The sequence below is a fragment of the Peromyscus maniculatus genome, chromosome 8 (genome assembly GCF_049852395.1).
Source record: "Peromyscus maniculatus bairdii isolate BWxNUB_F1_BW_parent chromosome 8, HU_Pman_BW_mat_3.1, whole genome shotgun sequence".
In the NCBI taxonomy this organism is placed as follows: domain Eukaryota; kingdom Metazoa; phylum Chordata; class Mammalia; order Rodentia; family Cricetidae; genus Peromyscus; species Peromyscus maniculatus.
The window spans coordinates 7,113,037-7,137,842 of record NC_134859.1 but is presented as its reverse complement, the minus strand read 5'-3'; the positions used below and the strand labels follow the sequence as shown (position 1 = coordinate 7,137,842).

The following is a 24,806-nucleotide window of genomic DNA, read 5'->3' as shown; positions in this document are numbered from 1 at the left end:
ATCTTATCTGTTTGCCCTGTCAGGAGTTTTACAACTCATCTCCGGGGTCTGGTCTTGTTATCTCTGGAGAGGGGCATCTCGTGGTTAATTGGTTACCATCAGACATCCTGACTCTGTCCTTTTGTTCCTGGGGCTGGCGCCATCATTTCTGGGGACTTGAAACTGGCCTGGCCTAGATCACAGTCCCCAAAGCCGCCACTGAAGACTTTTAGGTACAGAATGCAAAAGTAAGGTGTTTTCTAAGTTTACAAGTCTCCAGGGAGGCTCTTCCAAACCTCTCACTCACAGCAGGGAGGTTGGAAGGAGCCTCCCTTTTCTTTGTGAGGCTAGTTCTTAAAGGCACAGACCATATAATTTATTTTAACCCGCCTCCCTTTTTTAGTCTTTTGGTCGAATATCCTGACTGTGTTTTCTAAAGTCCCTGTAGCAGATACAGCCACCTGGGGAAAAGGGGTCTAAGTTCTTATCTACACTTAGGAATCCTGGTTTAAGCTTCTCTTTGTCTGTAGGGGATAGAGTGGGGGGTTTTACTGAGGTATCACACAGGGAATGCTTAGGTGAGACGGTAGCTCTGAGGAGGATGGCCAGGGAAGGTCTCAGTGCTGAAACAAGGCCTGGAGAAGGTGAGGGACCAAGCAGGTGGGTGTCAAGGGGTGCAGCTCCTCAGTTAATGCAAAGGAATCAGAGGGGACCATGGCTAGGACATGAGAGGCAGTAAGTCCAGTGTGGCTGCATCAGGAAGACTAGATGAAATGGCAGTGGGTGGGATGGGGGGCATCTATTGTAACTTTTGCTTTAAAAGACTCACTCCAGCCTGGGGCAGTGTCGCAGGCTATAATCCCAGCACTTGGGAGATGGAGGCATGAGGATCAGGAGTTCAAGAGCAGCCTTGGCTATACAGTGGGTTGGAGACTAGCCTGAGCTAGCAAGGCTGTGCCACTAACAACAACTAAAAATCAAATAGGATCACTCAGAGAGAACCAGGGCCAGAGTTCGATCCCAAGTCACCCAGCTGGATCACTAGATTGGGATATTTTGTAAAACACAGTCTGTTTTCTTCCCCCCCCCCCCCACCGGCCGTTTGTGTTGCTTGGTCACCCTGCTGACTCTTGTGTTGTAGCAGCAGTAGCCATGAAATTGGTGTTGACTCACTTCTGCTCTGAAAAGACAAATCTTGGCTTAAATGCAGTTACCAAAAGGATGCCAGCTGGGCTTGGGGAGAGCAAAGGAGTGCTCACACGTGTGCGTACACATGCTCAGACAGGAGTGTGCATTTTACACGTGGCCTGGTATGAGTGTGCATGTCTATGTGTTCATTGACCCATGGTCTACGGGTGGGTTCAGCTCTCTCTCTCTCTCTCTCTCTCTCTCTCTCTCTCTCTCTCTCTCTCCCTCTCTCTCTCTCTCAAAGCCATGGAGCCAGCAATACTGGACCTCTGAAATCATGAGTCAAAATACATAATCCCTCCATTAACTTGTTTTTTCTTGGGTATTTGTCACAACCACAAAAATAAATGATTTAATACACAGCCTCCAACCTTAGGCACCTCCCACTTTCAGCATTCTGAGCAGGAGAAAGTTTACCTAAGGTATAATATTTGCCTCATATTTCATTTCATGCTAGACTCCAATTAGAAAGATTCTGGAATCACCCTGTTGCTGGAGACTTGATGAGTAGATGCATTAGTATCTGCCAAATGCTAACAAGGATACTAAATGCAGAGGTATAAATAACAATGAGAAGAAGCAAGGAGTGTGCTAGCTAACGCACAGGCTGGATCCCTTACCCTCAAATTTGAACAGAAGCCTTGTTACTTAGTAGCTGAATGACCCTTCCAATCTGCCTGCCTTGCAGGAATGAGAATATTCCAAAACTGTGGTTCTCAACCTTCCTAATGCTGCAACCCATTCCCATAAAATTATTTCCATTGCTACTTCATAACTGTAATTTTGCTTCTGTTATGAATCATAATGTAAATATCTGATATGCAGGATATCTGATATGCGACCCTGTGAAAGGGTCATAAAACTCCCCCTGGAGTCCCAACCCACAGGTTGAGAAGCGCTGGACTAAAGAGACACCTGTGCTCCTTCCTTCTTTTGGCTATCACATTATTGAAACCGCGGACCCCCAAAATGTTAATTCCCCAAGAATCTCAAGCTAGGAGAAGACAAAGGCTAAAGCCAGAGACCAACCACAGGGGGAACTTGTCTCCCAGAAAGAGATTTACAGCTTTTCAGAACACCTTGCAGGAGAGATTGGAGCCCAAACAATGATGGAGCAATGGTGGACAGGACCACACCTTGAGCAAGACTGCTTAGCTCTGCATAACTCTAGCTCTCTACTTTAAAATAAGTGTCCTATCAGGGCCCCGAAGATGCACTTGGGTGGGTCAGTGGATGGATATTTTTGTCCCTCTTCCTAATGTGGCCGTTACTGACTAAAGCTCCTTTGTCTGCTTTTGACTATTACTTGTTTCGTTGGCTTATTAGGACCAGGGGCCAAACCTAGCTTATTGGAGCTCTGGTCAGAGCTAGGCTCTGACCTTTAATGACTCTACCCTGGTAACACCGAAAGCAAATCAACTTTCTTTTTTCTTTTGTGCTAAGCTCTCTACACCGTCGACATCCTTCTTGTAAAATTCTTTACAGGAGGGATTCCCGACAATCAAACGCAGATGCGACTCCTCCTCTCCCGCAGGCCAGCTGCAGGTGTCAGCTGCCGGCAGCCGCATGCGCATGCGCGACCCAAGCCGGAGCGTGTACCACGCGTGCGCAGACTGTCTGTCATGGCGGCCTCCTGAGTTCCACGGCGAGGGATTCGCGGGGGACTCCAGCCCAGGGTCATGGCGGGTAAGCGCCCGGGAGAGGCGGCGGGACTGGGCAGGACCCAGGGAGCATCGTGGCTTTGGGAGCCAGGCTTCCACGACCTTGAAGCCTGAACCCTAACTCCTCCCTCAGCCTCAGTTTCCCCTCCTCTGTGGGACCTCTTCTCGGCTTCCGTACTGAGTGAGGCCGAGCCACTTGGTGTGGGACTGGGAAGGGAAGGAGAGGCCGGGTCACTGACGGACTCTAAGGCTAGCCCACAGGCCAGTGGCCGGCCGGGAAGGGAGGAGGTCCCTGGACCCCTGACGCCACTCTGCGCGTGGCCAGCCTTTTCTCGCACCCCTGCACCCCGAGCGCTCCAGCTTCCTGGCTTTCCCTTATCCAGCTCCTCATTTTGATGGTTCAAGTGGGAGTGCGTCTCGCCATCCCAACAGATCGGTTTGAACAACACTGCAGGCCCTTAAAGAAATTCGTGGGAATCCGGCTCCGCAGTCTTCCAAGAGGCTCCCCTACAGGGATTTGCAGCCTGCAACCTGGGGCTACTTTTTCAGCAGTTCCCTGGAGGAATCAGAAACCCCGCCCCCACCCCACCCCCAACCCTGACATTCCCTGGTGCAAACTGCATCTGCTGTTTCTAAGTAGAGAAACTGGCCCAAGGTCTTTATCCATCTTCCCAGCACCTTCTTCTATAACCATGACACTAGAGTTATTTATTGTTTACTGCTGATCCCTGAAAGGGGTGCTTGTCTCATTTAATCCTCACAGAGGCCCCCAAATAGACAGGAGTGCCGCCCAATTTCCAGAATGCTGATTCCTAGGAGAATCCCTTAAAGGGACTTCCATCTTAGGCCACATTTTCTGGGAAGCCTGCTTGGTTGAGACTTTTGGGGGGGGTTGGAGGGGTCGAGACAGGGTTTCTCTGTGTAGCTTTGTGCCTTTCCTGGAACTCGCTCTGTAGACCAGGCTGGCCTCGAATTCACAAAGATCCACCTGCCTCGGCCTCCCGAGTGCTGGGATTAAAGGCGTGCACCACCACCACCACCACCACCACCACCACCACCACCACCACCACCCGGCTTAGTTGAGACATTGTGGAAGAAATTTACCACGAATTAGTAATAAATTTCTTCTCCAGCTATATGTAAGACAATTTGGTCTTTGTAATAATTCCCATTTTCAGAAAGCGCAATGAGCATTCATTCCCTGGGATATAGTTTTTTGTTGTTTTTTTTTTTTAATTCCAGCAAAAGTGCACCATAGCAACACATGCTATCCTTTTATTCATGTTCAACATTGCCAAAGACAGCAGAGAGGATTTTTGTTTTAGCCAAAACACTCTAGGCAGGAGGCTTGTCTTCCCTGCAGAACCAGGGGAGCCAGTCTACCTCGAACCAGTCCGTTGGTTGAGGCTAGGCTGTGTTTCCTCTGCCTGCATCTTGTCTGGTTTTTGTTGCCAGTGGTTTGGCTGATGGCTGAACACTTCCTCCATGTCATTCATGTGAAATCCAGCTGTAGTTTGCCTGATTGCCAGCCGCTGTTCACAACCTGCTTGCTCTGCTGGCTTATCATCTTGTGAAGGAGAGAGCAAGCTTGGAGAACAGCTTTCTGTGTTGGTATCTCTGCCATTCCCTGGCAGTCATCGGAATACAGGCGCTCCAGCTGTGGGTAGTTGGAGCATGAAGACATCTGAATTATGATAGGAAAATTAAAGTGTTTCTATCTTCCAGTGTGCAAACATGGAGGTCCCACAAGGTTTGATAACACACAGTAGTACATACACCAGCCAGGTAGGAACTGTTCCTATAGGCAGCAGTTGAGGTCAGGTTGAAGTCAAACACTTGAAACCAAACTCAGAGCAAAGAAGTTGCTGCTGGTTTACACCTGCTGTGATTGAAGGACTATGCACAGCGCTTTGCCCCCGTCTCTCCCTACCCCCCAGCCCCCCACCCCTGTCTCTCCCTACCCCCACACTGTCCAGGCTTCTGAGGCTTCCTTTGGCCACCTGGTTGGGTGACTCTAGTGTTCCCTCTAGGATCCAGCATCCTGAGTACTTGCTCTTCTTCCCTCTCAGGTGCATCCCAGGAGTAACATGGGCCAGCCATGGATGAGATAACTTTCAAAAGTGACACTGTGCTGTCAGATGTCCACCTGTACACCCCCAACCAGAGACACCTCATGGTGCGGCTGAATGGCATGGGACAGCCAGGTAAGATCCAGGCCTGTGGCTTGGTGCCTGGTGGGGGCCCACTTTATCTTCTCTCTCTTTCTCATACTTCTTTTGGGGGTAAAGACTAGATTGTTTTGAGCTGTTGTCTTTTTGGAGGGGAGTGGGGAGTCACCTTTTTTTTTAATTAAAATTTTATTGCCAAAAAACTGACTAAACAAAAGTCACACACCAAATTTAACCAGACCCAAAGTCTACACATTTCAGTGAACTTTTATACAGTAAACCATTCTGTATATTTCTATACAGAATAGCCATTCTGAAGCTGTGAAGCTTCACATTGGATTTTATGATTTTACTATCAAATGATTTCTCTTTCTTCCCCCACTTATCCTCCAACAAAAACAAAACAAAAACAAAAACAAAATCCATGATACAGTTCAAGCTAGAACAACAACAAACTTGGCTTTCTTTAGTGAATCAGGTTCCTTATCTACATTCAGTGTGTCACCTAAGTGTACTTCCTTCACTGAGGACCTGCTGAGTGTCACACCCTGACCTAGCACAGGAGTGCACGAGTGAGTGAGCCCACAGTCCATGCAGGGACGACGCCAGGGCTGTGTGTGACCGCAGGCCCCAGACAGTCACCTTCGTCCTGTGCCTGGCTGCTCTGTTCCCTTCCTCCTTAGCGTCCCGTCTTTTCGTCTACACAGCCTTGCTGGCTCCTCCCCCTCCGGCCAAGCATGGCTTTCAAAGATGCACACCCAGCCGTAGCACGGCCCTGACTCGGATGCCCCGTGGTCCCCATGGCTCTAAGGAACGTGTGGCCCGCTACTGGGCCTGAGAGCCTTAGGCAGTGTGCCCAGCCCAGTCATCCTGCCCTCCTTGATCTCTGTAGCCACCTTCACCTCCATCTGTCCCTCGGTTCTGCACCACTTTCCTCCTTCTCAGCCGTAACTCCTGGGGTGTCTCTGTGGGCCTCACAGCCACCTTCCCTAGTCAGTTACCCAGCATTCATTCATTGTTGGGTGTGTTTATTAATAGCTGTCCCAGTTTGGATACCATTATACCAGGCATTGGCAAACTACAGCCTGTGTGGCCACCAGGCCCTGCTTTGTTCTTATAACATTCTGCTGAAACACCACCAGGCCTGCTTGTTTGTGTGTTTTTATGACTACAGACAGTTGGGCAGTTGCAGCAGAGATCATATGGCTCAGAGAGCTTAGGATATTTGTTTCTTGACCTACTGAAGAAAACATTTGCTGGCCCCAGCCGTACATGGTTGCCACTGTGTGTCACAGTCTGTAATTATCCTGTTTACTTTATCACCCTAAGATGCTGCATTCTGCTTTGTATCCCCAGCACTTAAAATTGTACTCAGCACAGTCGGCAGTCGGTGCATGTTTGTTGAGTGGGTGGGTGAGTAAATGAATAGATGGGTGGGTAAGATGAATGAAAAGATAAACGGGTAGATGGTAGGTGATGGGTGAGTGGATGGGGAGTAGATGGATGGACAAATGGGTAAATGAGTGGGTGAAATGGATGAATGGACAGGGTGGGTAGATGAATTGATATATGGATGGGTGGCAGGTAAGTAGATGGATGGACAGTGGTAGATGGTTAAGATGGGTGATGGATGGGTGGGTAGATGACTAGATGATAGAAGGATACATGGGATAAGTGGATGGTTGGATGAACAAATGGATGGATGAATGGGTACATAAGTAAAATGGATGGAAGGGTAGATGAATAGATGATGGGTGGATGAATAGATGGGTGGTTGGGTAGGTAGGTAGATGGATGCTTAAAACTTGGTATGGGGTGTGATACTGTAGGAGACTGAAGGAGGGTCAGCTGACTAAGCACTAAAAGCTAGGAAGGATCTGTCTCAAGAGCTAAGGGAAGACATTCCAGAAAGAGGAAATGGCTCCACAAAGGCAGCAAGAACTATCATCAGGCCTTGCCATTGTCCCCTGCTCCTCAGTAATGTCACAGGGCCATTTTCCTGGAGAAGGTGGTGAACAGTGAGCTGGGCCTAATGTAAAGTCAGGTGAGGGAACAGAGGTAGAGAGGACTGGGGACACTGGGCAGCCTCTGTGGTCACTGGTGTTGGCCTTGGCTGGCCTGCGGTAGATGCCCTTATTCCTGGCATGCAAGGTTGGAAACAGGCTCAGAGCAAACAGGTGCCTGAACCAGCCTGGTATTGAGCATTCTGAAGTCCTCGCTCTTTTTGTCTCTGGCACACCTCCCCTGGCACATGCACTTACTGAAATCTGTCTCAGTGACTTTCTGGCCACCTGGTGGTGAGGGATGGCCCGTGTTCTTGTCCTGCTGTCTTTAAGAAGCTGCTGAAGCACCAGGCAGCCTGGGTTTGTAGCCTTGGCCACTTTCCCAGCTCACTCACCTCTGAGCCTCAGTGTCCACGTCTATGAAATGAGCTGGTAGACTATCTTCATGGTGACGCTGCAGTTGGTCACATGACACAGGCCAGGTGCCTGCAGACACTCAGCAGAGGCTGCTCCATCAGGGAGCTGCTACCTCGGCCTCCCAGATGGTCGCTGCTGAGTCCAACAAGCCTCTGCTGCTGCTCCGTCTGTACACCCCCACTAGCCTTTAAAAGTCTCTCCAGTTGAGCTGGGCATGTGACGCAGCTAGGAGAGTGCTTGCCTAACTCACACTCAGCCCTGGGTTTGAACCCCAGCACCACACAAAATTGGACATGATGGTGCTTGTGTATGATCCAAACACTGGGTGGTAAAATGAGGAAGATCAGAATTTGAAGGTCACCCTCAACTACATAATGAGTTTGAGGCTAGCCTGGGCCATAAGGGACCCCATCTCCAAAGAAAAATTAAGTGTCTCCACTTAGCAGTCTGACTTCTCAGAGAGGAGACAGACAGAGCCTTGGCATTGCTCACTTTGTTTTTGTCTCGCTTACAGTCTTCCTGTCCCAGTTCAAGCTCCTGTGGAGTCAGGACTCTTGGACAGACTCGGGGGCTGAGGACAATGGTCCCAGAGATGTCTCCACACAGGAGACGCCTCTTGCTGGGTCAGGAAGTGGCCACAGTCATGAGGATTTGTCCCTCCAGGCTGGCGATGACATCACCATCCAGGAAGGGTTGGGTGTTCCCCTGGATGAGGATGGGGACCTGGATGTGGTGCGAAGACCACGGGCTGCTTCTGACCCCAACCCAGCAGAGCCTGCAAGAGACAAGGTACATCCCATGATTCTAGCACAGGAGGAAGATGACGTCATGGGAGATCGGGCACAGGAGAGCTGCCCCCACGACATCATCAAAATAGGTAAATAAAGGTCTTGTTCTCTGGCCACCAAGGCAGTGTCACAGTGGCTGGTGGTGCACAACAGAGCTGTGGCTATCAGCTCTGAGTTCAGAAGTGGCTCTAGTGAGCTGGGAACAGGCAATGCCCCAGCCAGCAGAGTCTGTTCCAAACCTGTAGATCTTCTCTTGCTCAGGACTCTTCCCTGGCTCCCATTGCCCTGGGGATGGAATCCAGATGACTCAGCTTAAAAAGCTGGGGTGACATGGTCCCCACCCACCCCTCACCACCAGTGACCTTGTGACCCCAGACTTTGACATGTTCTTCTCCCTTCTGGGTCTCTGCTGGGCTGCACTTTCGTCCTTGAGTGCTTGCTACCAACCTCTACTTTCTAGCACATTCCTAAGTGGCCCAGGTCCCAGCTCAGGTCCCACTTCCTCCAGAAAGCGCTCTCCTGCCTCTGGCTCCCACGTTCTCTGACCCAGTGCACAGGAGTGAGAGCCAGAACAGTTTGTGGGATGCTCGGCTGGGCTCCGTGGAAACAGGAAGCCTGGGAAATGCAGCAGCCAGAGTGTGGAGTAGAGAGGCTGTCAGTTCCCAGCAACCTGCAGTGGGCAATGAGAGGGAGAGGTGGTACCGCCCAGTTAAGGGGTTTTGACAGACCCTCAGAGACGACACTGGGAGTCCTGCTGCTTGGGCTCAACAGGCAGAGCAAGGGTCTGAGGACCCCAGGTGTTGTGTGACACTGTTTCTAGGAAGACACGAACAAATGTCTGCCATCCCAGGTCAAACAGATGACAGACCAAAGGGAGGATACCATCAAAGTCTACCTTAGTGAGCCAGTGGGCTGTGCTGGGTTTACTTACAAGAGTGTGGGTGAAGGGTGACTTCAGAAACCACTGCCGACAGCTGCGTCACTGGAGCCCACCCCACCCGAAACTGCAACCCTGGAGCTCACTGCCCAGGACAGAATGTATGCTGGCTACTCAAGAGTGACAGCTGCCCACCCCATCTACCATCTAATATTTATTCCTCTGGTAGTCCTGGGGGCCACCAGGAATCAAGGCACACCGACTCCCAAATGTTTGCAACATTAACAGAAGACCAATAAATCTATAATTAGCGTGGATGCTTTCAGTCCCCTGATTTTAGTTTAGTTTATTTTTCTTTAAAGATTTATTAAGTATACAGTGTTTTATCTGCACATATGCCTGCAGGCCAGAAGAGGGCACCAGATCTCATCACAGATGGTTGTGAGCCACCATGTGGTTGCTGGAATTGAACTCAGGACCTCTGGAAGAGCAGCCAGTGCTCTTAACCGCTGAGCCATCTCTCTAGCCCCTTAGATTGGTTTCTATTGCTGCGATAAACACCATGATCAAAAGCAACTCCGGGAAGAAAGTTTTATTCAGTTTATGTGTCGATCACTATCTGTCACTGAGGGAAATCAGGGCAGGAACCAGGGAGGAACACTGCTTTTTGGCTTGCTCGTAGGCTTATATTTAGCTGCCTTTCTTGATTATTGATGTAATAAAGCCCAGCCACTATGGGCAGCACTAACCATGGGCAGGTGGTCGTGGACTATCTTAAGAAAGGGGAACAAGCCAGTAAGCACCATTCCTCCAGAGTCTGCTTCAGGCACTGCCTCCAGGTTATATGCCTGCCCTGACTTGCCCTCACTATGACTGTGATGTAGAGGTTTAAACAGAAGAAGTTGGCTTTGGTCAGTGTTTTATCACAGCCCTGGGAAAGTAAACTAGGATGCTTCCCTCCCCTCCAGGACTAGAGTAACAGAGTGTCGTCCCACAGTGACTCTGGCTTCCAGTGAGCAAGCTAAGGACAATTTCCACCAGGAAGGTGGGGAATATGGCAGCCTCCCAGCCGCCCCTCCCACTCTTTCCTGTGGCCTTGGGTCTTCAGAGGTGGAAGTTCTCTCTCAGTCAGGGGTCTTGCCTGCCCAGGACACCACAGTTGGCCTGGGCTGGACTCACCTTTTACAGGGCTGGGCCATCCACCCTTCACATGCAGACAGCCTTGGGCCTTCCGGATCCCTCAGCTGAGGCTTGTACAAGGAGTCAAGAATGCAGCTCCCACAGGGTACTAGTGATAGATTAGCTGACTCAGAAACTTTTGGTTTAAAATCCTCTTTTGTTTCCACCTGACTTTAGAAAAACATCACGACACATTTGGACTTAAAATGTTTTTTTCTTGAGCTATTCATTTCCTTGACCCAGCTCCAGCCCTCAAGTGTATGAGGGTTGGGGACATTGATGAGATCAGCAGTTTCTAACCATCGCTGATCCTGCTCCTTGTAAAGCCTAGGCTGGCTGTACCCTGCACAAGGACAGAGTTATCTGTGCTCCAGCGCTTGTGAGAGGCTATCTGACCACAGAGCCCATGTTCTCCTCAAGGGTCCATACTCTCCAAACTCTGGGGTTGAACTTGTCTCATCTATAAAATGGGGGTGACCAGATCCAACAGAGTCTCAGGGTGTGAGCCCAGGCTGGCTCATGGGTGTCCATACGCATGTTCAATGAAGGAATGTGACATTGAGAGGTTGGTGGGTGACTTTTTGTTCTGATTCCCAGCTGGTGGCACATGTTGAGCCTCAGCATGCCTTTTACCCTTCTGAGAGAAATCTAGGTTGCTCGGTCCCTTCCAACCACAGCCCAAGTGGAGACAGTCACTGTTTGAGTTTTGTTCTTGTTTAATTTGTGTGTGCGCGCGCAGAGGTCAGAGGACAACGTTGTAGAGCTGGTTCTCTCCTCCCGCTTACGTGGGTTCTGGATTGGATTCAGGTTGTCAGGCTTGCAGAACAAGCGCATCTGCCTGAGGAGCTACCTCACAGGCCTTGTTTTGTTTGTCTTTTAGAAGGGCCTCACTCACTCTTTAGTCCAAACTGACCCCAATCCTGCTAGAACTACAGGTGTGAACTGCCATACCCAGCTTGATCCTCAGTTTTTGTTCTGAGACTGTATTTGAGTTCAAGGCCAGCCTGGGCTGCAGAGTGAGTTCCAGGACAACCAGGGCTACACAGAGAAACCCTGTCTCAAAAACCCAAAAAAAGGAAATTTTATGAGCAGAGTGGTTGGTATACACTCTGAATTCCAATATATCTCAGAACAGAATTCATATGGTTGGAAGGAATGGAAACAGGAGCTGAAGGAGAAAAAGAAACACTGGACAACACTGTCTCTGCCACTACATTAGAACTCACTCATGTTTCCTTTCTTTCTTTCTTTCTTTTTTTTTTTTTTTGAGTTGGAGTCTCACAGTGCAGCCCAGGTTGGCCTGGGGCTCTCTATGTATTAAATGTTTGCAAATGGGCTGTGTGAGGTTAAAACAAACAAAGGAACACAGCAGAGAAGTTTCCAGAGCCTGCCATGCTCACACAAACTCAAATAGTCTCGGAACAAAAACTGAGGATGAAGCCTCTGCCTCCTGAGTGCTGGGATTAAAGCCATGCACCACCACACCCAGCTTCTCATGAACTTTAAATATATATATATATATATATATATATAAATTGAAACTTGCTGTGTTAGCTTCTGGTGCAGTTTTAAGCATAAGAAAATATTTTGGAAGTAGCTCTAATTATTATTAGCATGTAAATAGATTTCAGTTTTAAGGTGGCAGTTCACATAGTATGATACGTGTGTGTACTTTAGCTGGGTTCAGACCTGATGTGCCCCCTGGTCCATGGGCCACACACCTGGCCTCAGTGATGCTCCCATCTGGCAGCATAGTCCAAGCCTCGGCTTCTCTTTTGGTCGTTTACTCTGCCGCCCATCAGCCAGGCTGGCAGACTGTCACACTGCCCCTCCCTGTTGTCTTCTGTCTGCCTCTGTTTCACCACGGACCTTTCTCTTGGTTTCTGTCCTGTCCAGAGCATACCATGGCCACGCCCCTGGAGGATGTTGGCAAGCAGGTGGGTAGGCCCTGTTCACTTCTTGTGGCCCCGAGGGTCTCTCAGAGCCTCAAGTCACCTGTGGCTCTATGTCCTCTGTCTTACAGGTGTGGCGGGGCGCCCTGTTCCTAGCGGACTATATTTTGTTCCGAAGGGACCTCTTCCAGGGACGCACCGTGCTGGAGCTTGGGGCAGGCACAGGGCTTGCCAGCATTGTGGCAGCCACCATGGCGCACACCGTTTACTGTACAGGTAACAACTCTGTGGCTCAGCTAAGGACTTGGTGGGCTCCATGATGTCTACCATCTGTGAAAGCGAACAAGGTCACCAGGAGCTGGACACTGGCGGCTCCTGATTTCCCCAGCTTCCGCCCACCCTCCATTTTTTGTCCAAATGACCCTCAACACCCAGCCACCAGTGTCACCCTGGAGCCACAAGCCCACTGGGCATGCAGTGTCCGGTGCCCTTTCCCGGCTCACCCTCCAAGGAAGAGCAAACATCCCAAGAAGCCCCAAGCTGTTCTCTTCATAGGGGTCACACTGGTTTATCATTTGTATCTGATGACAGAAACAGGACTTCTCCTTAGGATAAAGTGCGAAACATAAAATGAAAATTACTCTTAATGTTACAGTCCCCAGAGTGATTCACCAGTGTGCCGTGTGTTAGACACTGCTGTGGGCCAAGAGCAGATCCAGAACACGAGTCCTGACACCAGGGACTCACCAGGAAACCTACTTCTAACCATTCGTATGTGAATGTGTGCACGTGTGTGTGTGTGTGTGTGTGTGTGTGTGTGTGTGTGTGTGTGTGTGTTACAGTCTACAGTCTTTGTAATTTACCTTTTTTTTTTTTTTTTTTTTTTTTTTTTTTTTGCTTTCTTTTGTTTGTTGTTGTTGTTTTTTCCTTTTTTAGTTTTTTGGTTTTTTTGAGACAGGGTTTCTCTATGTAGCCCTGACTGTCCTGGATCTCACTCTGTAGACCAGGCTGGCCTCGAACTCACAGAGATCCGCCTGCTTCTGCCTCCTAATTGTTGGGATTAAAGGCATGCGCCACCACTGCCAAGCATAATTTATCATCTTTTCCCCCTTACATGTTCTCCTTTTTTTTTTTTTAAGTTTTATTTTTGTTTGTTTATTTATTTGTGTTTTACACTTTTTTCTTTTGAGACAGAGTTTCTCCGTGTAGTTTTGGTGCCTGTCCTGCATCTTGCTCTGTAGACCACGCTGGCTTCGAACTCACAGAGATCTGCCTGGCCCTGCCTCCTGAGTGCTGGGATTAAAGGCGTGCACCGCCGCCGCCGCCGCCCGGCTTTTATTTGTGTTTTAAATTTGAGACAGTCTCACTATGTTTCCCAATATACCTGGAACTCATCTGCCTCTGCCTTCCAAAGTGCTAGGATAAAGGTGTACCCCACCATGCCCAACTTATTTTTAAATTGTATATATTGAAGTATGTGCATATGAGGACAGGTGCCCTCCGAGGGCATCAGATCCCCTGGAGCTGGAATTACAATTGATTGTGAGCCATCTGATGTAGGTGCTGGGAACCAAACTTGGGTCCTCTGCAGGAACAGTGTGGTGGGCCAGAGAGTTGGCTCAGAGATCGAGAGCACTGACTGCTTTTCCAGAGGACCCAGGTTCAATTCCCAGCGCCCACATGACAGGTTACAACTTCTGTAATTCTAAGATCTGACACAGACATATATGTAGGTAAAACACCAACACACATAAAATAAAAATAAATAATTTTAAAAGTGTGGCATCTCAACCTCAGAGCCATCTTTCCATCACCCTTTAGTACATACTCTTAAGGAATAACTGAAATGTCTATAAATAGTTACTATATACTATGTGAGTACACACACTCATGCACACACTATATACTAAGTGAGTACACACACACAGAGCCAAAAATCTTGAGAAGTATTTCTTCAAGAGCATGTTCCTGTGTCCTTAAAAATTATTCTGTGACTTTTAATAACTAGATCATTTTTATCATTTTGTCATCCCTTGCCAGGCAATCTAATTATCCTGTGCTTTCTCACATTTTTCAATTGCAGCAATGAACATCTTTGTACCTCATCTGATAATCCTTATAGTGATGAGCTGATCCTCTGTGTGGCAAACTGATTTTTTTTTTTTTAAAGATTTATTTATTTATTATGTATACAGCATGTATGACTACAGGCCAGAAGAGGGCGCTAGATCCCATTACAGATGGTTGTGAGCCACCATGTGGTTGCTGGGAATTGAACTCAGGACCTCTGGAAGAGCAGTCAGTGCTCTTAACCTCTGAGCCATCTCTCCAGCCCGGCAAACTGATTTTTGTTTTAATATTTAAATTTGAAATTATATCAGACTCACTCTGAAGTTCCTAAGATAATCCAGAATGTGTCGTGTACCCTTCATCCAGCTTCCAGAGATGCTAACACCTTAAATGCCCGTAGCCCAGCAGTCTGGCTCCTGGTGGTGGCTCTCCATGAAAAAACGATGGAGATGGTGTCTTAACAGACCGTGTGTCATGGTGCACCCTTCTGTCATTCCAGATGTCGGCACAGACCTCCTGGCCATGTGCCAACGAAACGTTGCCCTCAACAGCCACCTGGCTGCCACTAGAGGTGAGGGCCAGTCTTGGGGGGTAGGGAGCTTGGTGGCAGGCCACACTGTCACCCAGTGGACACAGTGTTGGGGTGGCTTCCCTTTGCATCAGATGTTTCCTATAGCATAGATGACCTTGTCTTGGGCACAGTGAAGCCCTCCTGACGTCCCTGGGCTGACAGACAAGTTCGTCCTCTCCTCCATGCATTTGCTCATTCTGTTAGTGCTATCCTAGTCACAGTCATCTGCTAACCTGCCAGCCCCTGAAGGTGGCCAGTCTCCGGGGATGGGACCAGGACTGATGATGTTTATATTCCCTGTGTCTGCAGAGTCACTGGCACTGAGCATTGAAAACGTGGGAAGAGAAGGGGATGGGAAAAGATAAGATAACCGCTGGTTAGATGGTGAGGATGGGTGGGAGAGTCGGTGCTTTTCCCCGTGGTGTGCAGTTTGGGAGTTCTGCCTGCTTTTTTGCAGATGGTGTGATTAAGGTCAAGGAACTGGACTGGCTGAAAGACGACCTCTGCACAGGTGTGTGCTTCCTGCAGTGGTACCCGTTCAGTGGCTCCTCTGTGGAACCCACAGTCCCGGCTGCCTCCACAGCCCCCATCTTGTGGGGGTTCCCTCCACAGCCCCCATCTTGTGGGGGTTCCCTCCACAGCCCACATCTTGTGGGGGGTTCCCTCCACAGCCCCCATCTTGTGGGGGTTCCCTCCACAGCCCCCATCTTGTGGGGGTTCCCTCCACAGCCCCCATCTTGTGGGGGGTTCCCTCCACAGCCCCCATCTTGTGGGGGTTCCCTCCACAGCCCCCATCTTGTGGGGGTTCCCTCCACAGCCCCCATCTTGTGGGGGTTCCCTCCACAGCCCACATCTTGTGGGGGGTTCCCTCCACAGCCCATACCTTGTGGGGGTTCCCTCCACGGCCCATACCTTGTGGGGGTTCCCTCCACAGCCCACATCTTGTGGGGGTTCCCTCCACAGCCCCCATCTTGTGGGGGGTTCCCTCCACAGCCCACACCTTGTGGGGGGTTCCCTCCACAGCCCACATCTTGTCTGGGTTCCCTCCACAGCCCACATCTTGTGGGGGGTTCCCTCCACAGCCCACATCTTGTGGGGGGTTCCCTCCACAGCCCACATCTTGTGGGGGGTTCCCTCCACAGCCCACATCTTGTGGGGGGTTCCCTCCACAGCCCACATCTTGTGGGGGTTCCCTCCACAGCCCACATCTTGTGGGGGTTCCCTCCACAGCCCACATCTTGTGGGGGGTTCCCTCCACAGCCCACATCTTGTGGGGGGTTCCCTCCACAGCCCACACCTTGTGGGGGGTTCCCTCCACAGCCCACATCTTGTGGGGGGTTCCCTCCACAGCCCACATCTTGTGGGGGGTTCCCTCCACAGCCCACATCTTGTGGGGGGTTCCCTCCACAGCTCACATCTTGTGGGGGTTCCCTCCACAGCCCACACCTTGTCGGGGTTCCCTCCACAGCCCACACCTTGTGGGGGTTCCCTCCACAGCCCACACCTTGTCGGGGTTCCCTCCACAGCCCACACCTTGTCGGGGTTCCCTCCACAGCCCACATCTTGTGGGGGGTTCCCTCCACAGCCCACACCTTGTGGGGGGTTCCCTCCACAGCCCACATCTTGTCGGGGTTCCCTCCACAGCCCACACCTTGTGGGGGGGTTCCCTCCACAGCCCACATCTTGTCGGGGTTCCCTCCACAGCCCACACCTTGTGGGGGTTCCCTCCACAGCCCACATCTTGTCGGGGTTCCCTCCACAGCCCACATCTTGTCGGGGTTCCCTCCACAGCCCACATCTTGTCGGGGTTCCCTCCACAGCCCACATCTTGTGGGGGGTTCCCTCCACAGCCCACATCTTGTGGGGGTTCCCTCCACAGCCCACACCTTGTGGGGGGTTCCCTCCACAGCCCACATCTTGTGGGGGTTCCCTCCACAGCCCACATCTTGTGGGGGTTCCCTCCACGGCCCACATCTTGTGGGGGGTTCCCCCCACAGGCTTCTGAGCTGCAGCCATTCTCTTCCTCTTGCCGCATGCTGCTGCTCACAACTCCCAGTGTCACTGGGGGATCAGTTCTCAAGGAGCGGAGTTTAAATTCTTCCACAGACTGTTAGACCTGAGGCTTGCTACTTATACAGCAGCTTCTTTCTTCTTCCCTGTCAGTAAGGAAACTGACTGACTGACCCTCCCAAGCACTCTGCTGTGACCTTGACCCAAGGCTTCCCAGCCATCTTCTGAGAGGGGTTTTAGTCGGCCTTCTGTAAACGCAGAGTGATGTAACCCTTTTCATGGTCTCCCACAGTGAGTCAGTTTGGGTGGTGGTAGACAGATAATGTTCTCATAGGGCTCCTGGCCAAGTGGCAAGGAAGGATGGAACCCACTTGCCCCTCACTGGTGGGAAGAATGCCCTTAACTGTGTCCCTAGTGTAGGGCATCCTGTCTCCAGCCGCCCCCCTTCTCATCTTTCCTTCCTTCCTTCTCTCTCTCTTTTTTTTAAACAAAGCCTCATTAGGTAGCTGCGGCTGTCCTGAAACTCAATATGTAGACCAGGCTGGTCTCGAACTCACAAAGATCTGCCTGCCTCCTGATTGCTGGAATTACCAGAGTGTACCACCACACCAGGCTCAGCCTTGTCTCTTGTCCTGAAGCTTCCTTTGGTCAGTTTGCAGTAAGAGCTGGTGGCCAGCAAAGGAAGGAATGGCCACTCAGTCTTTTCTTCTTTGGTAGATCCCAAAGTCCCCTTCAGCTGGTCCGAGGAAGACATCAGTGACCTGTATGATCACACCACTGTGCTGTTGGCAGCTGAAGGTGAGTGGTTCTCTGTCACCCTGCATCCTTGTCATTACCTGTATCTTACAGGATCCCTCGTGCAGAGCACGCACTCTTGTGCTCACAGATAAGCAGTAGGGAAACCAGGAATGTTAAACACTCGGGGTTTGTCCTCAGCGGAGGAGCTGTATACCTGTTTTCTACCCAGAAACCTGGGAGTGGATGTGGTTAACAGCCTGCTGATCTGTGTGTCTGTCGAGCCAGGACACACCCAACCCCCCAGACTGTTCTGTTTATCCCTGGCTCTTCCTCCCTAGACCTTTACCTTGAGCACTGTTTCTCAGTAGAACCCTCCCAGGGTGATGTCCCATGTCCAGATCTTCCCCTAGGCCCTTAAGCTATAGAGCCGTTATTATGGGCGAGTACTTTGTCACATGTACTTTGCAGAAGAGTTTTGATGTATTCACTCCTTAAGCTTTATTGTGGTAATTGTCACCAGGGAACCTTTTTCCAAAGTTATGCTGGACTTAAATATGTCAAAAATAAACTGCCTGGGGTCAGACTCTAGAAGTTTGAACCAACACCGGATACTGAGTCATGCTGAACTGGATTTCCTTCTTGCCTCACACGGATGTTACTTTGCCAGTCCTAGTGTTTGCAGAGACCCCAGATCCTCACCTGCTCTGATTGATTTCTTCAGAGATGTCAAATTAGCACCTGGAAGGCACCAGCAGCCCTAAGAATGGCTCGTTGAACTTCATCCGGATGAGTAAGATGGGAGCTGCTGTGGACGGACAGTGGCCAGCTGTGTTTCCCCAAGGTCACTCCCTGCCAGGCCCCTGTTTCGTGTGGCTGTCGGTCCACAGCAGAATTGCAGAGACCTGGCTTCAGATCATTGCCAGTGTCCAAGCCATGGAGGTGACTATAGGCTGAGACACACACACACACACACACACACACACACACACACACACACACACACACACTTACTTCTGGGAAAGTCAAATACTCATTGGTGCTCCGTCCTTGTCCTTGTGAAGGTCTTAGCAAACACTGCCCAACCGTGAGGAGGCTGGAAATGCCGTGGTCTGCCTGCCATGTGGAACAGCTAACAGTGTTTGCTGGGAGAGTCTCTAGCTGGGACTTAGAGAACTGTCTCACTACACCCTTAGAGACATCCTAGAAGCTCCCTTCCAGAACATTCCTCCACAGCTGCTACTGTTTGTGATGCTAAGGATCCGCTCCATGGTGTTTCTGTGGGTCCCTCTGAGTAGGTCTCCCCGAAGGGACACTTTTTCCCCAATACCCTTCTCTCCCCAGTGTTCTACGACGATGACTTAACCGACGCCCTGTTTAGCACGCTCTCCCGACTCGTCCACAGACTGAAAAACGCCTGCACCGCCATCCTGTCAGTGGAGAAAAGGTGAGCTCTGCTGCCCCGCGGCCGCGCCCTCACTGTGGTGTCACTGCATTCACTGCGTCTGTTGTGCCCTACTGTGTGCTGGGCTGGGCCCCCCCTCACATCCATCCCTTCGTTTAGTCTGTGATAAACTCTTACCAGGCACAGCCAGCCCGGCCCCATTTGGAGCCGGCAAGGCTGAGAGACACAGTGAGGTTTGCCAGATGAGGACCTGCCTGAGACCACACCCTCACCACTGGCCCACTTCCTGTCATCTTCCACATGCTAAGGCCATCATCAAGGCCTGCCATTAGTATCACTTATACTTTGTTTTTCCATGAAAAGGAAGTTTTCTTGTTCCTATGTCTTCTTTTTTTTTTTTTTTGGGGGGGGGGGGGGTGAGGACTAAACCCAGGGCCTTGTGCTTGCTAGCCAAGCGCTCTACCACTGAGCTAAATCCCCAACCCCGTTCCTATGTCTTCAGTGAAACTTAAAAATGAAAAAAGAAAAAAAAAAAGGAATGGTTAGTAAAAATAGGAGTGAAGGAATTCCTTTGTGGAAGCCACATATCCCTCCCATTGTCTTTGTGCCCGGACCCCTGCAGAATATCTGCTTCAGCTTTGCCTCTTCCACACCGGATTTTGGTTCCAAGCTAAACATCCTTGGATCTTGTCACGGCATTGTTTGTCCCAGTAACACCCCGTTCCTCCTTCAGACACAGTGTCCAGGGGAAGCAGGGGCCTCATTTTGATCCTCACTCCAGAGACTGTAAACAGGAGACTTAGAGCCGATGGGAAACGCTGAATTCTGTACAGGACGGACGGGTCAGGAGCTGTCTTTGTTTGCTTGGGCATAGTGGCTCACAGCTGTCATCCCAGCACTTGGGAGATTGAAACAGGAGAATCAGAAGCTCAAGGCCAGCCTGGGCTACATTGTGAATTCAGACCTGTCTCAAAAAAACAAAAACAACAACAACAAAAAAGACAACCAAACGAAAGGTTGTTCATTTCATTTGAGGAAAGAATCGTTATCTTTTCCAGATATGTACAGACGTACCTGCTGGAGAAATGCTGGGGTGTCTGGTATTTGCTTGTTGATGAGAGAGAGAGGAGGAACTCTGGAAACACGGGGGCGGAGTGGCTGAGAGTCGGTGCTGGTGGAAGCTGCCAGTGGCTTCCTGGCAGTTTGCTATACAGTTCTTGCTACTTGGAGGTTTGAGGTTTTTTACAATAAAAGATTTGTAAAGAAAAAGAAGGGGTTGTGGAGGAGGTTTAACAGGTAGAGCACTTGCTAGACAATGAGCATCCCCAGCACCCAGGAAAATGCCAAGTAGGTGGGGTGGCCTCCAGATTACAAACCGGGGTTCAAGTGAGAGAGACCTTGTCTTAGCATATAAGAAAGAAGAAAATGTCAGCCTCTGGCCTCCACACTTAGACATGCACACACACAAACATAAGAACATGCATGTATGCTGCACACACATGCAAAAAGAAAAAGATGAACAGTCTGAATTCAAGGTAATTCATTTCACAGATTCCCTTTTCCACAGCCCCTCGTTCCCCCTTCCCATAGATGGTACCCACAGCACCCAGCCAGCAAATCTACCCTGGAATCCATTTGCAGCAACTCTTGAGATGGGCATCTGCCTTTCCAGAGTGTCATCTTGGCAGGTGACCTCAGCTCCCTAAAGCTACAGCTGTGAGTAGAGCCGATAGCCATTCTGGAAACAGGCTTCTGTGCAGGCTCTGGAAGGAATTTGCTCACAGGCTGGGTGCAGAGGAGACACTTAAATCCAGACTCAAGGGCACTAAGTAGGAAGCAGACTGTGAGGATGGGTGCAGCAGAACCAGCCCTTCCTGGTCATGATGAGTGTGTTGCTGCTGGTCAATCCACAGGTTCAACTTCACACTCAGACACTTGGACGTCACATGTGAAGCCTACGATCACTTCCGTGCCTCCCTGGACTCCCTGGAGAAGCTGGCTGATGGCAGGTTGCGCTTCACGGTGGAGCCTGTGGAGGCCTCCTTCCCACAGCTGCTCCTCTACGAGCGCATCCGACAGCTGGTAGATGCAGCCCCAGGAGGGTGGTGGGAAACACAGCAATGGGCAGCCTTACCATCCCATTCATAGTCTGCCCAGGAGAGGCTGCAGATTTATCCCTGGGATCCCTGGGGGTTTGACCCGATCTCAGTAGTCACTTGACCAGAACAGCTCTGTGGCTGTTGTCTCCTGTTCTTTCCCTGTGGGCAGTTAAGACTCCAGAGGAAGCTAGAGGGGCAGGCATCAGTTCCCCCAAGCAGCATCAGGAGGAAAGCTTAATCTGGATCACATTTTAAGAGGGCACAGTCACGTTGGGGAAGATGAGGCCACAGGAGCAGATGGCAGCTGGTCACATTGTGCCCACCTTAGGAAGCAGTGAACAGGAAGTGGGTCCAGCCTGCACAGTGACCCACTTCCTCTTCCTCCTGCAAGGCTCCACCTGCTCAAGGTTTCACACCCTTCCTAACCAGTGTGTCCAGGTGGGGACCAAGTGTTCAGACACAGGATCCTGTAGGAGGCATTCCAAATTCAAGCCACAGCAAAGCAGGTCCTCTGGGGAGCAGTAGGTCAGTGGGAAGGATCCGGGAGTTGTAAGGCAGGCCTGGGTCATGTCTGATGACAGCAACAGACGGAAGCAGGTTTGTTCTGGCTCCCAGTTTGCGGGCACCGTCCATCTCAGTGGGAAGTGACAGCGGCAGGCCTGGGAGGCGGCTGGTCACATTCCATCCGGTCAGCAAGCAGAGAGGTGAGCGCTGGTGCTCAGCTCCCTCCCTCCCTTTTAAGTCAAGGGACCCAGCCCATGGTATAATGCCACCCACATTTAGGATGGGACTTATCATCTTAATTAACCCAATCTAGAAAGTCCATCACACACATGCGCAGAAGTTTGTCTCCCAGGTGATTGTAGGTCCTATCAATTGACAGTGTTAACCGTCATGCTAATGGCTACATCTGCTCTGTGGAGACGCTGCTGCCTCTCTGGCCAAGAACGAAGGCTCACACCAGGCCCTTGATAATCCTACAGTTGTAACCAGCATGTGCTCAGTGCCACACACCTTTTGTCCGCTGTCTTAGCTAATGCACCCAGCCTGGAACAGTCATCTTAGAGCCAAGGCACCTGCTATTACAGCTTTTAAACCAGCACTCAGAGTAAACTTGAAAACTCAAAATTACCCTGAAAATTACCAGGAGCTGGAGTCACAGAAGCCCATCTGGCATCTCTTGTTCTCTCTGCCTTTTGGCTGTGGAGATCAGGCCTCGTTCTCAGGAGAGGGGGAGACAGTGTCAGAGGGAGGGGCCCAGCTTTCTCACGCTCCTTTTGTCCCTTCTTAGGAAATGGAGTAGCTGCAGACCACAGTGGCTAAGGTCCCCAAAATGGCAAGACTGAAGCCACTTGCTGCCATTCCTCCAGTCCCTGGTGACCATGTGACATACCACTATCCCTTTGGCTAGTTCCAGACTTAGTCTGCACAGCCAGTGTGCCACCGTGTAATGGCCAGAGCCTCGAAGACAGGAAGGACCCCCGTCCCTGCCCTGGTGGCCCTGCTCTGTGAGTCCTCAGACCTTTCATTTCTGTGTGTTGCAGGAGCTCTGGAAGATCGTAGTGGAACCAGCAGCATGAGCCACCTCTGAAAGGTGTGACCCCTGACGGTTGTCAATATGTTTCAAATAAAAACACACCCTCTGTGCACTGAGATACTGTCATTAAACACAGGGATCTCCTGGGATCCATCACCACCTGCAGCAATCGCCCAAAAATTCTGTTGTTGCTCCGAGTGTGGTGGCTTGGCTGTGTCGGGCTTGTCACACAGCTCCCAGGCACTCCCGAGCCACTTGGTCAAAGTCGGCAAATGTTCTGGGTGGCTGCACTCTGGTTGTTTCTGTGGTGAACTTTGTGTGGGGTGGGACCCTAACTGTGTCATCACTTTCCACACTGCCTCTGCTAGTAGGACTCGGCACTTGTCTAGCGTGTGTGAAGTCCTGGGTTCCATTGAAAATTATATAGAGGTGGACTGAGAGCTAGCTCAGCTGGTGGGATAGTTGTCTAGCAGATACACAGAACCCGAGAATCCATCCCTAGCACCGCATAAAATGGATGTGGCAGTACATAGCTGTAATACCAATGTTAAGAGGTATCCACCAGAGAAACCACTCAGACACGGGTTCAAGCCAATAGAAAGTGTGGTGGGACACACCTTTATCCCAGCACTTGGGAGCAGAGGCAGGCAGATCTGAGTTCAAGGCCAGTCTGATGTACAGAACAAGTTCCAGGACAGCCAAGGCTATCTCAAAAAAAAAAGGTCTTAATTAGCCAGCTGGTGGCTACACTGAGTGTTTGGGACCCAGCTGCAGTCCTGAGCCCTTCTCAGGATGGGCTATAAAGCACAAAACCCACATCCTGGGTTGACATGCCTCAGTTAGCCAGACAGTTAACCAGAAGCGAACTACAGAAGCCAAAAGGCAAGGTTAGTACTTGCTCAGCACTATGGACTTTGATGGCTCAGGTCTTTGATCTCATTTTGGTAGATGTTGGTGTCTACATGCTGAGTTCCAAGGCCTAGATGGTACTTCCAATATGGTATCAGTTGTGCCAAGGTCCGGGGTCTGTTACACCACCACTCAAGATGTTGAGGCAGGAGAATGAAAGTTCAGTTGGTCTGGTGAAATGGCCGCTTGTAGCAGAGCCTGAGGACCTGAGTTCAGATCCCCACACTGGCCCTGCAGAGGGGAGTGGGACAGCCAGACGGGCAGATCTCTGGAGCTCGTTGGCCATGCAACCAAGACAAAGCAGTGAGCTCCAGGCTCTGTGAGAGCCCGTATGTCAACAAGACAGAGAGCACTGAGGACTCATGCCCTCGGCCTAGCGCCAGGGAGAACAGTCAGGCCAACCTTGAAGCTCATTGGCCAGCCAGTCTAGCCAGTGCAGTAAGCTTCAGGCTCAGTGAAAGACGCTCAACGTTTACCTCTGGCCTCCACACACACCTGCGTGCATGAGTACACAGCCATACCAACAAGTCCATATGCCATCTCACACACACACACACACACACACACACACACACACACACACACACACACTGCCTTCCCCTCTAAAAATGTTCTTCAAAATGACCCCCACAAAGGGCCAGGCATAGTGGCACATACTTTTAATCCCAGCACTTGAGAGACAGAGGCAGACAGATCTATGTGAATTTAAGACCAGCCTTCTCTACATAGTTCCAAGACAGCCAGGGCTACATAGAAAGACCCTATCTCAAAAACAAAAGAAAAAATCAGAGAGGAGACCCAGTGAGGGACAATTCCCTAGCTCTCTGGGGAGAAGCCCATATTGTGTAATTGTCCCCAAGCAATAGAGTAGTGCCAGCTTCTTCACCCAGCGCACGAGGGCAAGCCACTTTCATGCCTAAGCCACTCATCCTAAGACCTTCCTCCTGACAGCCCAGAATTCCTCTTGGCTGTAATTTACTGTGTGACCAGGGCGTCCTGTCCCAGCCGAGCCTCTGTCTTACAGCCTCCAGAGAGCATTTTTTGCAGTGATATTTCAGAATCATCAAACCATTGAGATACATGGTAGGTAATTAACCCAAGCCATTGGAGTCAGTTTTTCTTGACACATTCTAACATTTTCTGAGAAATATATGGCCCAAGGAGATGATGCAGCTGCTCAACCATAGCCTGAACAGGAAAGATTTGTTCAATCAACAAAACGTGGTACCATATCCCTCTACACCCCCACCAGCTTCTCAGATGATGACATCTAGATTAGTCGGGGTCCAGGTGCTATCAGTTCTTACCTGGTTCCTAG

General features: G+C 50.5%; 1 protein-coding gene across 4 annotated transcripts; it reads left to right on the top strand.

Annotated features, from left to right (window-relative positions):
• The first annotated feature begins 2,744 nt into the window (after positions 1-2,744).
• Mettl22 (methyltransferase 22, Kin17 lysine) lies at positions 2,745-22,695 on the top strand. 4 transcript variants are annotated; one of them, XM_076577892.1, is made up of 11 exons: positions 2,745-2,853; positions 4,898-5,032; positions 8,080-8,293; positions 12,157-12,197; positions 12,284-12,428; positions 14,722-14,793; positions 15,251-15,304; positions 17,521-17,601; positions 18,883-18,985; positions 20,857-21,025; positions 22,587-22,695. In XM_076577892.1, exons 2-11 carry the CDS (start codon positions 5,015-5,017, stop codon positions 22,620-22,622), a joined length of 933 nt encoding a protein of 310 aa, XP_076434007.1. In that variant the 5' UTR covers positions 2,745-2,853; positions 4,898-5,014; the 3' UTR covers positions 22,623-22,695. The 4 variants fall into 4 exon arrangements, with proteins under 4 accessions (XP_076434007.1, XP_006992186.2, XP_042139495.2 ...); XM_006992124.4 differs by having other exon boundaries at positions 7,931-8,293; XM_042283561.2 differs by having other exon boundaries at positions 7,931-8,293; positions 22,334-22,695.
• Positions 22,696-24,806: the final 2,111 nt, after the last annotated feature.

Bases quoted from the DNA above. Each gene is read 5' to 3' on its own strand.
- Mettl22 (XM_006992124.4), top strand. From the start codon at position 4,927: ATGGATGAGATAACTTTCAAAAGTGACACTGTGCTGTCAGATGTCCAC. The intron at 12,198-12,283 runs GTGGGTAGGCCC...TCTGTCTTACAG, and splicing joins TGGAGGATGTTGGCAAGCAG to GTGTGGCGGGGCGCCCTGTT. The intron at 17,602-18,882 runs GTGAGTGGTTCT...TTCTCTCCCCAG, and splicing joins TGTGCTGTTGGCAGCTGAAG to TGTTCTACGACGATGACTTA.